This window comes from Plasmodium inui (genome assembly GCF_000524495.1).
Source record: "Plasmodium inui San Antonio 1 unplaced genomic scaffold supercont1.9, whole genome shotgun sequence".
In the NCBI taxonomy this organism is placed as follows: Eukaryota; Apicomplexa; class Aconoidasida; order Haemosporida; family Plasmodiidae; genus Plasmodium; species Plasmodium inui.
In genome coordinates, this window is record NW_008481843.1 from 573,331 (window position 1) to 584,515 (window position 11,185).

The window sequence follows — 11,185 nt, forward strand, 5'->3', positions numbered from 1 at the left end:
GCAGCGAAGGAGGGGTTAGCAGCGAAGGAGGGGTTAGCAGCGAAGGAGGGGTCAGTAGTGATCGAGGAGTCCTCAGCGATGGAAGCAGAAGCAAAGGTGCACGCGGTAGAAGGCGAGGCAGCAGAGGTCTGCGCAGCTTCCTCAAGTTCATTCGAATCCTCCGCACCAGTAAGAGGAAGTCTGCTGATGGCGGGAAGAGACACAGAAGTGTTGATCCCCCCCATGAGGCAGAAGACATCACCACCTCAAGTGACAAAATCAAATTTGACATGAATGCCGCCGAACGCCGTGAAGACTATCCGAGTGATGACTGCACCCCCAGTACCGGGTCAAGTGTGTCCGAGGGAGACTCAAGCAGTGTTAGGAGCGAAGTTCGCAGTGAAGCAGGAAGTCAAGCGAGTGACGGACAGCAAACCAGTGCCGACACGTTACAACAGCAGGAGGAGAAGCTGAAGGGGCAGCACCCGGGGGAGCAGCAAGACCCCTACCTACACAGCTACCTCACGAAGCAAAACTACCTCCGATTGTATACCCTCCTGACGGATGCTCTTTTTAGCCAAAAGAATAATCTCACCATAATGGGTGACTCGTCTGAGATGGGTCTCCAAAGGAAGACACGCAAATGTCCCCACTGCAAAAGTGAAGTGAACTCTCCAGAGGAAGATAGACCTAGTGGGATCGTTGGGGGTTATTGCGTCACTTGCATAAGGCTCGGAAGGACATTCCCTAAGCCTATATTAAAGAAGAGCTCCTGCTCCTGCGCCCCCGCTAAGGAAGATAATACAGAAAAAAGCAAAGCAACCAAACGAATTCGATTCAACGCAGAAGTAGAAACCTACTACATAGAGAAGTATCTCGGAGAAGACTCAGATGTCTATGGAATGCGGTTCGGTGGTGACAAGCGGAAAGGTATGGGTAAGATGTTTGGAGAATACCACGTGGCCAATTCGGACATCTTCAGGTACTACAATATGCGCAACAGTTTGAACAACGTTTTTAGTGACCTGGTTAATTTGGTCTCCGATTGCAAGGAGAAGATTGTACGCAGGTTTTAGTCTTTAGGGTGTCACATGCGGGGGAACACCAAGAAGATGGACAAGGCTAAGAACATCGAGACGATCAAGACGATCGAGACGATCAAGACGATCGAGAAGACCAAGAAGAAGAAGAAACAACTTCCCACTATTTAATCCCGTTTTTTCGCATTTTCTAAAATTTCGACCCTTTCGATACCTTGGGGGTTCCTACATTTCGGCTTTATCTCCATCTTCGTATTCATCCTCATCATCCTCCTTTTTTTTTTTCTTGCACCCCTACATTTGTGCGGTGCTCGCTCCTCCGACGAGTTTCTCTCTCTTTCCATCCACACGCAATCCTTCCCTGTGGATCTTTTTTTGTTTGAACACACATGTGTACATGTGTGTATGTTTTATCTGGGCCCCTTCGTGCTCGCTTAATAATAAAAAAAAAAAACTTCGCATTACGGATCCACCGTTGTGTGTCCATATCTTTTAAATGGTTTAGCAACCGATTCGCGAAACGTCTCTCCAAATTTTTAAAAAGCGTTCACGCATGAGTGTGTTAAGTAGTTGGGAGACCAGCATAGGCGCAGTAGAAGTGGAAGTGATCGTAAGTGACAGGCTTAGCCACAGGGCCTCTGTTTTGGGTGACCGATCTGCTGCCTGCCCTGCTGCCTGCTCCGCCTTGCCGAGCGCACCCCCTGCGCGCTTTAGCGCCAGCTCGGTTGAATGGTCCCCCCATTTGGGGAAAAAACTCGAAGTGTCATTTTTTGCGAGCCCCCGGTATTCCGAATGAGGCGAGGAGAGAAAAAAAAATACATACATAAATGTATATATATATATGTACCTATATACACATACATAAGCATGTGCGCATAAGGTGCCTGCTTAGTTATTCCTTCGGGATCCTGTGACCTCTTCCTGGCCGACCCTTCCAGCCAGCGGCACCGCAACAACGTCACTCTTAAAAAGTTAGAAGAACATCCACCCCTTCACTTCAACATCGTGTGATGCGCCACAGTTTAATGCTGCACATAGGCGAAAAGCGGCTAATGGGAGACAACAAAGAGGTAATGCTTGCGAAGGTGGCTTTTGCACGGGGGTCCACATTTCGCCGTTCTTCTTCTCCCGCAATCGCCGCTAAAATTTTATCACAATAAGAAGTGGGGGGAAAAAGTAAAAAGAGGCCTGTACCCTTTTGCCATATGACCCCACACACATGTTTTGCTGCCATAAAAAAGGAGAAGAAGCTCGAAAAGGTTCAAAATGTGACTGCGTAATTTATTCCCTTCCCCGAAGAGGCATTAATCTTTTTCCATTATTTATGGTTCACAAGCGATAGAAGGAGGAAAAAAAAGAAAAATAAAAGGAGTAAAAGTGGAAAAAGTGGAAAAACTGCTTGACCTGTTCAGGCGATTTTAGGAGAAAAAGTGAGTACTACTTTTGGGGGCGCACAACAATGCAGTCCTATATGTCCAGATAAATTATTCCACATAAACAGAACAATGTTGTGTATATGATAGATCCAACTGCTTCTCCAATGAAGACGATCGCCGCAATTCGTGGAGTTCTCCCATCCCTGCAACGACGATGCAACGGCGTGCGGCCTACACGAAGAAGGCATTATTTCTCCTCCATGAAAGACATAAACGGGTTGAAGAGTGCCATTTTAAATTATGCAGACTCAGTGGAGGACTTAGTTCAGAGCAGAAAAGAACATGAGGCAAAAGTGAAAGCCATTTTTGAGGAGTATTGGGGTGGGTATCCCAAAGAAGACGAAATGGTGCGCGTTTGCATGGGGTCACGTGGAAAAGACATCCTAAATGCAGAATTGGCCAACATAAAAAGATATGTACAGGACAGGCATGCAAGTGGGAACAAGAGTGAAGTAGAAAAAGGGAATGAGCAACACTTTCTTCACAGAACGAAGTTTCTAAAATTTTTAACCACCTGTGGAATTAGAGTGCCATCCAAAGTATTACTGTACTACGTCCTCGAGGCAGTAACGCAGTTGCGAATTCATCTAGAACGAAATAAAGGTGACATCATTAAACACGATGCTGTGACGAAGAGGGAAAAATATGTCCGCATTAATAGCTACTACTACGATCAGGAGAAGGTACATATACCTTTCATGTCTTTGTACAGGTCGCTAAGCAACGTATTGTACAGCGTAAGTGAAAACAGGATTGAATCGATAGAGACATACGAACATGTGAGGGATGAAGTTGTCCAGAATTATATGAACATAGACGATGTTATGAGAAAGGCACCGGCGTTTCTAAACATTAGTGTCTTCTTCTTTCTCGTCAATTCGTATATCTATTTGGGGAAAAATATAAAATTAAAGAACATATGCATAGATGTATTGAACCCGTATGTAAGTGCTATCTCGGAGGATGAAATGAACATTTCTTCGGACGACACCTTTTACCTAATTTTGGCACTACGCCTTTACTTTAGCAGCTTCTCGTACAACTCGGAGATTCTAAATCAGCTAAGTACCTACAACAAACACTTCGTCTCTTCCATACTATCTTTACCGAATCAGTCGGATGGGTTATACACCGATCAGAATGCAAAATACGTGTACATAACGGAGTTCCTTAATAGACAAGACAAAAGCGTCGAACTGAAGAAGGTGTACGTCCCTCCCTTTGGCTATTCCCTGACCTCTTTGAAGAACCTAACGGTTTACATTTTGGACTCAGCTGGGCAGTACTATGCTAATGAGGTGGCCACTCTGCGCAGCTGCGTTTTCTGGAGGTAGGTGCGCAGCGGGATGCGACCCCCCCGGGAGTGCTTTCCCCGGAAGTTGTGTCTTTCCTCGTTTGTTTCCTTCTCCTTGGACTGCTTCCCCCCGGAGATGCGTCTTTCCTCGTTTGCTTCCCTCTCCTGGGACTGCTTCCACCGCATCATTGCTTCACCCCGTACAGATACTACCTCGCCGCGAAGGACGGATTCACCCTCGTGCGTCTCTGCCAAAAGGAGGACTACGCCGATTTGTTCACCGAAGGAAAGCGAGACGAAGTTCTGCAGACAGCTATCAGTAAGGATTACATATACGACTGCGACGAGTTGGTTCGCCCACCTGGCCACAAGCATGCGGAGGGTAAAGGTTAGTCCTCCCCATGATGGAAGAAGGTCTGAAATGTTTACAAACATCCACCTTTTTTTTTGCCTTCACCGGTGGTGCATCTACTTGTGCGTTCGCGGGGGTACCGTAGGATTTGATGAGTTGACAGGGGGAAAGGGGGGTTCCCTATAAGCAGACGCTACCATGAGGGAATCTCGCAAGTTGGTTCGTCAACCCCCGGTGTGGTGTGCGCCACAAAGGGAAGCCGTGTTACTAGTCCATGCTCAGTGTCGCAGTGGAGTCGCTCTCAAAAGGAGGGGCAGGGGGGGGGTCCCATTTTGTCTGCTGCTTCCTATGATAACTTTGCGACCTCATCATTTTTGCTTTTCCCCCCACGGTGTGGAAATCACCTCGTGGGGGAGACTGACGGGGGCACTGATTTACCTCACCATTCCGTTTACCCGCACATGAGAAGAGCCTCCCCTAAGGGAACAAGTTCCCTCTTCACCATAGTGCGGAATCTGAAAAAGTGGAAGGGCACTGATGGCGGAAGACGGCACGCTGTGCCATCGAGAGGTGTGCCACCCAGTCATCCATGACCGTCTGTTTACTGAGGTGATTAAAAAAAAAAAAAAGGTAAACACGTCAGCAAGTAAAGATGCACAGAAAAGTGCTAAGCTCGGCTGGATATCACACAAGAGGAAATTCCCCTCCCGTCGTCCTACGGAAGTTAACGTAGCTGCTAATTATCGTGACGTTTTGAACGAAGCCGGAGGGAGTGCCATGGGAGAAGTTGTCAAGGGAGCAACAAGTAATGGAATAATCTGTTTTTTTTTTTTTCTCCCATGTACACCATCACCTGTTGTGCGAAGGCATCTGTATCTTCTTAGCCTTTCTCATTTTGTATATGCGTGTGTTTGTTGCCGCGCCTTGGGAGTCACCTTTGCCATGCGCGAAATGCCATGCCGCGATCTCGCGATTACCGGGGGAGGGGCAACGAACATGCGTATGGCACTATGGAGATGTATGCATTGGGATTGTATACCCCACATTTGGTTGTTTTTTTTTTTTTTTTTTTTTTTTCTTCTTTCTCTCTCCCGGTTTTGTTTTCCCTTTTTCTGCTTTTTCTTTTCTTTGCATCTTTCGCAGCCCCTTTTTTAATTCCCTGCTAAGCCGCTACAATTCGATTTCAACTCAAGTTAAACGTTTTCCATTTTGCATACGTAAGTTGGAGCAAGTTAAACGTGCCTGGCTACTACTGCCCACATTCGTGCGCAATATACGCCAATTTACCTGAACGTGTACATATTTTTTTTTTTTGTACACCAGTATTGAAGGAGACTTTATGCAGGATAATTTTTTTTTTTCTTTCTTAAAATTGGCGCTCCACCTGCGTACGTACGAGTTAGCCAAACGGATGTACATATGGACGAATGAGTATGTACATTCAGACGTCCGCACATTGGTGCTGAAGGAGAGAGAGAAGAAGAAGAGAAGAGGTGTCCCACCCCTCTGCGCGCCTGTTAGCCCTCCCCAAAGATGAACTACAACAACAGCTATGCCGATAGCAACGTGCACGGACGGCGAAAGGTGAACAATGCCAAGGAGAAGGAACAGGAGTCATGGAGCAGCATGAATTACATGAGTAATAGCCAAATGAATTTGGCTGGTAGGTCGGGGGCAGACGTCATGATGGGACATAGAACCTACGCCGACGCGTCGCCAAGCGAAGGCAACGTGGAGAGTGCGGGCGTCGGAGTGGGGAGGAGTCTGCACGTCGGTCCTGGATATGAGCAGGCGGGTCCGCCCATCTACAGTTTGGAGACGGATGCAGCTCACATCGGCGGTAGTGTGGGAGGCCACATCGGAGGCAATGTCGGTGGCAACCTGGGGAACCGCCCTGGCGCAAACTTCCAGCACACCTTCCTCAACCCCAGCGACCTCGGCGCGCCCAGTGCTGCGTCACCCAGTTATGTCAACGCGCACCCCGTATGGGGCGGCAAGCGGAGCGAGTTCTACGCGTCAGGTGATGCCGGTCACGTCGTGAGCGGTGGAATCTATCCCACAGCAGGCGGACCTTTCCACCCCGGAGGGTCAGCCGTGAACCCTAATTTTCACAGAACGAACAAGGTTCCCAGTCAAGAAGGAAGAAGAGAAGGTATGTACCCACACCATGTTGGGCCGAAGAACGAAACGCAGGGAGCAGACAGCCGCCTTCCCTTCGTGAATGACGGCATGTATAATCAGCAGGAAATGAAAAACCAGGTGTTTATCCCGTCGCAACCATTTAAAGGAGAAAATACCAACATGGGTTCCGGTCAAATGAATACAAATCCCTTCCACCAGTCGGAGAGATGGAGTAACAGAACAGACACCATGGAATCGAAAGCGAGCAAAGGGATTATGCATAACATATTTGAAAGTCTAACGAACACAGTACAGACAAATGATCCGATTAATAACATAATGAAACAGAGAGTTGCCAAAATGGTTATGAGTGAGATCGAGAAAAAAATTGAAAGTCATGACGGCAGCTTTATTGGAAATAAGTTATCCCTGCTGAGAGGATATTTTGACGTCACTCATTCTTATGTCGTAAATAAAATTCTCTTCATTCTCGTACCATATGTGTACATACGGAAGGCTCTGTGTGAGTCCAGGACGTATTATGTGTATACCCACTTGGAGCGGATGATGGGGAGTGGTCGTCACGATAACAAGAATTACACATCTGCGTTTTCACTTAACAAAGGAGGTTCCCAAGGCTATGCGCGTGGCACGGAGGAGAGCACTAGCCTCGTTAAGGGGGCCGCAGGTAGCCCGTTTGCGCAGAACCAGAGCTTTTTCTTCGACCCAAAGAGGGGCACAGGGGAGGGGGTAAGCGGCATGGGAAGTGACCTTAGTGGGGTCAGCTCCGTAGGGGGAGTGAACGGGGCAAGCAGTCTAGATGGTGGCACCGACGCACAGTGCGGGAACGTTGGGAGACACAACTCAAATGACATAAACTATGTAGACTACAGCAGCAATATGGGTATCTTCAAAGCTGACCTGTACATACCGCTCATGTCGAGTATCACGTACATCCTTCTGTATACACTAACGGTGACGGCTCAGAAGAACAATTTTGTATTTAACCCGGATAACCTCTTCAGCATAACATCGTATGTCTTCCTCTTGCTATTCTTCGAAACAGCCATTATTAAATTCCTATTTTTGCTAACATGTCGAGATATTAACCTCTCCTTTCTCCACATCCTGTCATTCATTTCGTACAAGTTTGTAATACTGTGTGGGTTGATAGTCACAAAATTTTTCTTCTACCTGTTACACTTCACGTGTGCGTCTCTCTACGGGGTGCCAGAAGAGATACTAGACAAGGATGAGTCGCATACGAACGTCTTAGCAAACAAGATCGCGCACAATGCATTCAAAAGCATGAGTACACCCCCCTCGTCGAGCTTTACCCCCTACAGTGTCGTCCTCTTCCTAAATAGCCGCATCATGTACCGATTGACGCAGATTTACTTTTACCTCACAGTCAGTGTGCAGATGATGCAGCTCTTTAAGTCTATTCACCTCTACGTGCACGATAACTCCAGCTTGTCGAACCACTTAAATGTCAAGCGGATTAACATTTTGATTCTCATTTTCTCTCTTTCTCAAATTTTTTTGTGCTGGATTTTGACTCCCTACTTCGCCTGAGGGGGGGAGCAGCAAGAAGCGAACATACAAGACGCGAAGAGGCGAGATGCAACGCGGCGAGGTAAATTTACCTTCCTCTCTGAGGGCGCCCCGGGGGTACTTCCCCAGCAGTTGTTAATCTTTTTTTTTTTTTTTAACTTATTCCCCTTTTTTTTGTTATGTGCCATTTTGACCCATACCTACTTCCTCCTTTTTTTTATTTTATTATATTTCTTTTTTTTATCCCACTTCTGAACCGCAACCGATTTGTGCATGGCCAACTTGTTTGTAAAACCGTTTGCGCTTCGGTGCGGTGTTGTCACGTACGTGTGTGTATACACATATGGACGTAGTTTTTTTTTTTTTTTTTTTTTTTTTTTTTTTTTTTTTTTTTTTTTTTTTTTTTTTTTTTTTTTTTTTTTTTTGTGTTCTGATAATGCGCGGCCTGGCAAACTCGCCAGCTCGTCAGCGCGAACCAATTTGCCGAGCTCTTCTACCCAAAACAGAAGTGGTGATGTGTGCACTTGCTTGGAAATTTACACCGAAGCGCGGAGATTTGTCTTCTATGCGCCTTTGGGGGGCTGGATGCGATAGTGGCTGCTTCATCTCGGTTTTACTGCTTTGTCCATATGGAGGCCTCAAGTTTTCCCGTTCGTTCCTATTTTTTTCTCTATTTTTTTCCGTTATTCGTCTGTTACTCTTCCGTTACGCTTCCTTCTTTTTTCTTCCCCTCTTTTTATCGGGGCCGCCTTGCACTGCACACTCTGCCCGAATGAAATGTGCCTCTCCAGTTGTTTCACTTCTCCGCGAATTCTCCGCCCGCCGCGCGGTACGTTTTCCCGCGTTCGGAGAGGCGCTGGGCAGCGTACAATTTCCCTCCATGCCCATTTTGACTCTTCCCTCGCGTTTGTCCCTTTAGCGACGTTTGTCCTTTTCGCCGCTTTCACCCCTTTCACCCCTTTCACCGCTTCCCCCCATTATGGTTTAATTTAAAAGGTTCAACCGATTGGGAATGTGCCTTCCCCGTTGCCCCGCTTCCTCTCCGTTTTGTTATATTTTTTTTTTTTTCCTCCGCGGACATTTTTGAGGCATTCCCCAGACGGATGGATAAGAAGGAGAAGTAGCGAAGGTGAAGAAAACTGGTTAGGTTTGGACACCAAGAAAGAAGAAGCGGCATGCCCTAGACAGACGATCCGAATGTACAGACTTTCCGCCTGACCCTAGAGACCCTCCACCTGCCCGGCAAAATGAAGATCATCTCGATTATCTTATCCCTGGTGCTTCTATTCTTTATCAACCTATTCTTCGTCAAATCGATATACAAAAATGAGCAGAGCTACAACGTACCGCTGAATGTCCTATTCAGTCAGGGGAAGAACATTCGGAAGAGATTATGCAATGAATGTTTTTTTAAAAATGAAGTAGATATGATATATAATAGCTGCCGTGCTTTGGAGAGTGTAAAATATCATAACATAAATCGCAGAAGAATTTTTTATTTCGTAAAAGAGTCTCCCAAATTGTTGAAGAGATATGTTAGCTTAAGATCGGTGTCTAAAATTTCGGACATTTTATCGGTCCACTTTCTCACTACGTTTCTTTCCGACAGGGCGTCTCAGCTAACTAACTGGTTTTACCTCCTGGAGGGCACCTATATAAAGAATAACATCTTGCGCGGCTTGGTTGGCTTCTTCGGCACCCTCGTGTTGCGTTTCCTCGGTGAGTTCCAGCGAGTGGGAAGCCGTTGCGCGGGGTATCGGCACGTTGACTGGGAAGCAGCACGTTGACTGGGCAGCGGCACGTTCACTGGGAAGCGGCAAGTTCACTGAGCTGCACCACGTTGACTGCGCCGCTTCCACTTTGACTGCGCCTCATCCACCTTCATTGTGCCGCTCCTCCCCCCGCAGTTGTGTACCTCCTCCAGCTGGCCGCGTCCTTCTTCCTCTTCCACTACGTCAACATCGTTTCGCAAAAGACACAGGCCTACATTGTAGAAGTGAGTGGCTCCAACTACGTCTCCAGAGTGATTGGCTTCTTCCAGCTTAACCTGGTGAATTATTATTTAAATGTTGCAAGCGAATTTGTCCAAGCGATCCTCATACGAGCTCTCTTCAATCAGTACGAGGGACACCTCGTGAAGACAATCATATACAATAGCTCCGACTACTATATAAACACAAAGCTAACGAATAAATATGAAATAATGTACCAGTGTACGAAGAAGTTCGTTCTGACTCGCATCAACAAGTTGAGTCTTTTTACCTTTAATTATCTGCGCTACTTTGTGCTGACAAATCTGTTCTTTAAGATTTCGGGCGGCACGTAAGTGGTCACAAGGAGAGGCCACTACGAATGGCCCATTGTAGGAGGACCACTTTAGGGAAACCCCCTTAAGCACCTCATCAGATTGGCCAACACTCCAGTGGGTGACCTCGTACCCCTGCTAACCTCGCCCCCCCCCTCCGCCGCTAACCCCGCAGGTACAACAAATTCTCGCCGAGCGACGTGAAGATGCCGGGCGTGTACTCCAACCGAAAGAAGAGTCTAAACAAAGACATGAAGTACGCCACCAAGAGGGAAATAGAAGTTCTGAGACGCTTCTGCAAAGAGACGGGTTGTCACACATGTGGAGTCAGTTGCCACGACAGGTTCATAGGAGATCATCAGCCACCTGTACAAGTCATTAAAGATATGATTGCTTATTACCAAAAAAGGAAATTCCTCCGACGGATACTCAATTTTTTTAAACTATACGACACGAAGCAGAGATTATATCCCCAGTGCGTTCGCTGCTCCCAATTACAGGCAGCTTCTGTGAGGTGCAAAAAATTGAGGCTCATTCCTCACTACGATACGATTAGGCTTTTCCATGCCTCGTCTGTTTTTCATTTGGCACTCAAGATGCTTCTCCTCACCCAGTGGAATAAGATAGTCTTCTGGGATGGCGACAATGTGCGCTGAGAAGTTTCTGCGGGTGATCTGCGTCTGATCTGCGTCTGATCTTCGTCTGATCTTCGTCTCATCTTCGTCTCATCTTCGTCTCATCTTCGTCTCATCTTCGTCTGATCTGCGTCTCATCTTCGTCTGATCTGCGTCTGATCTGCCTCTCCTCTGCTTCCCCCCTCGTGGTGTGTTTCTCCCTTACGCTATATCTGTACTCTTTTGAATCCCCATTTTGTTAATCCTAATTTGTATGTCTCTCGTTTGAAGCAACTGAGGGCGTCTGCTGAGTTAATCCAGGCGTGCCGCCGGGTAAGACACTCCGGTGTGTTTACCTCCTCGAGTAGAGGGTCACTCTTTCGTTTAGTGCATACCCTGTCTTTATAATTTCATCCATTTGGGAAGCGGTCCCGAGTTTATTGCTTGTGTAGCACCTGACGCGGTTCGCATTCCTTTTTTTTTTTTTTTT

At 46.9% G+C, this 11,185-nt stretch overlaps 4 protein-coding genes across 4 annotated transcripts in view; all 4 read left to right on the plus strand.

Annotated features, from left to right (window-relative positions):
- C922_02612 (hypothetical protein) overlaps positions 1 to 1,055 on the plus strand; it is a gene marked incomplete at both ends in the record, with an annotated part of 1,937 nt that extends 882 nt beyond the window's left edge. The window contains one exon of the mRNA XM_008818211.1: positions 10 to 1,055. Within this exon, the coding sequence (XP_008816433.1) occupies positions 10 to 1,055 (1,046 nt within the window). The remainder of the gene's footprint in view (positions 1 to 9) is intronic.
- A 1,600-nt stretch (positions 1,056 to 2,655) lies between these two features.
- Positions 2,656 to 4,142, plus strand: C922_02613 (hypothetical protein; the record flags this gene model as incomplete). The annotated part of the gene is made up of 2 exons (XM_008818212.1): positions 2,656 to 3,785; positions 3,956 to 4,142. 2 exons carry the CDS (start codon positions 2,656 to 2,658, stop codon positions 4,140 to 4,142), a joined length of 1,317 nt encoding a protein of 438 aa, XP_008816434.1.
- Positions 4,143 to 5,634: 1,492 nt separating this feature from the next.
- Positions 5,635 to 7,797, plus strand: C922_02614 (hypothetical protein; the record flags this gene model as incomplete). The annotated part of the gene is made up of 1 exon (XM_008818213.1): positions 5,635 to 7,797. The coding sequence occupies one exon, from the start codon at positions 5,635 to 5,637 to the stop codon at positions 7,795 to 7,797; it is 2,163 nt and encodes a 720-aa protein (XP_008816435.1).
- Positions 7,798 to 9,023: 1,226 nt separating this feature from the next.
- On the plus strand, positions 9,024 to 10,737 carry C922_02615 (hypothetical protein; the record flags this gene model as incomplete). The annotated part of the gene is made up of 3 exons (XM_008818214.1): positions 9,024 to 9,495; positions 9,684 to 10,098; positions 10,257 to 10,737. 3 exons carry the CDS (start codon positions 9,024 to 9,026, stop codon positions 10,735 to 10,737), a joined length of 1,368 nt encoding a protein of 455 aa, XP_008816436.1.
- Positions 10,738 to 11,185: the final 448 nt, after the last annotated feature.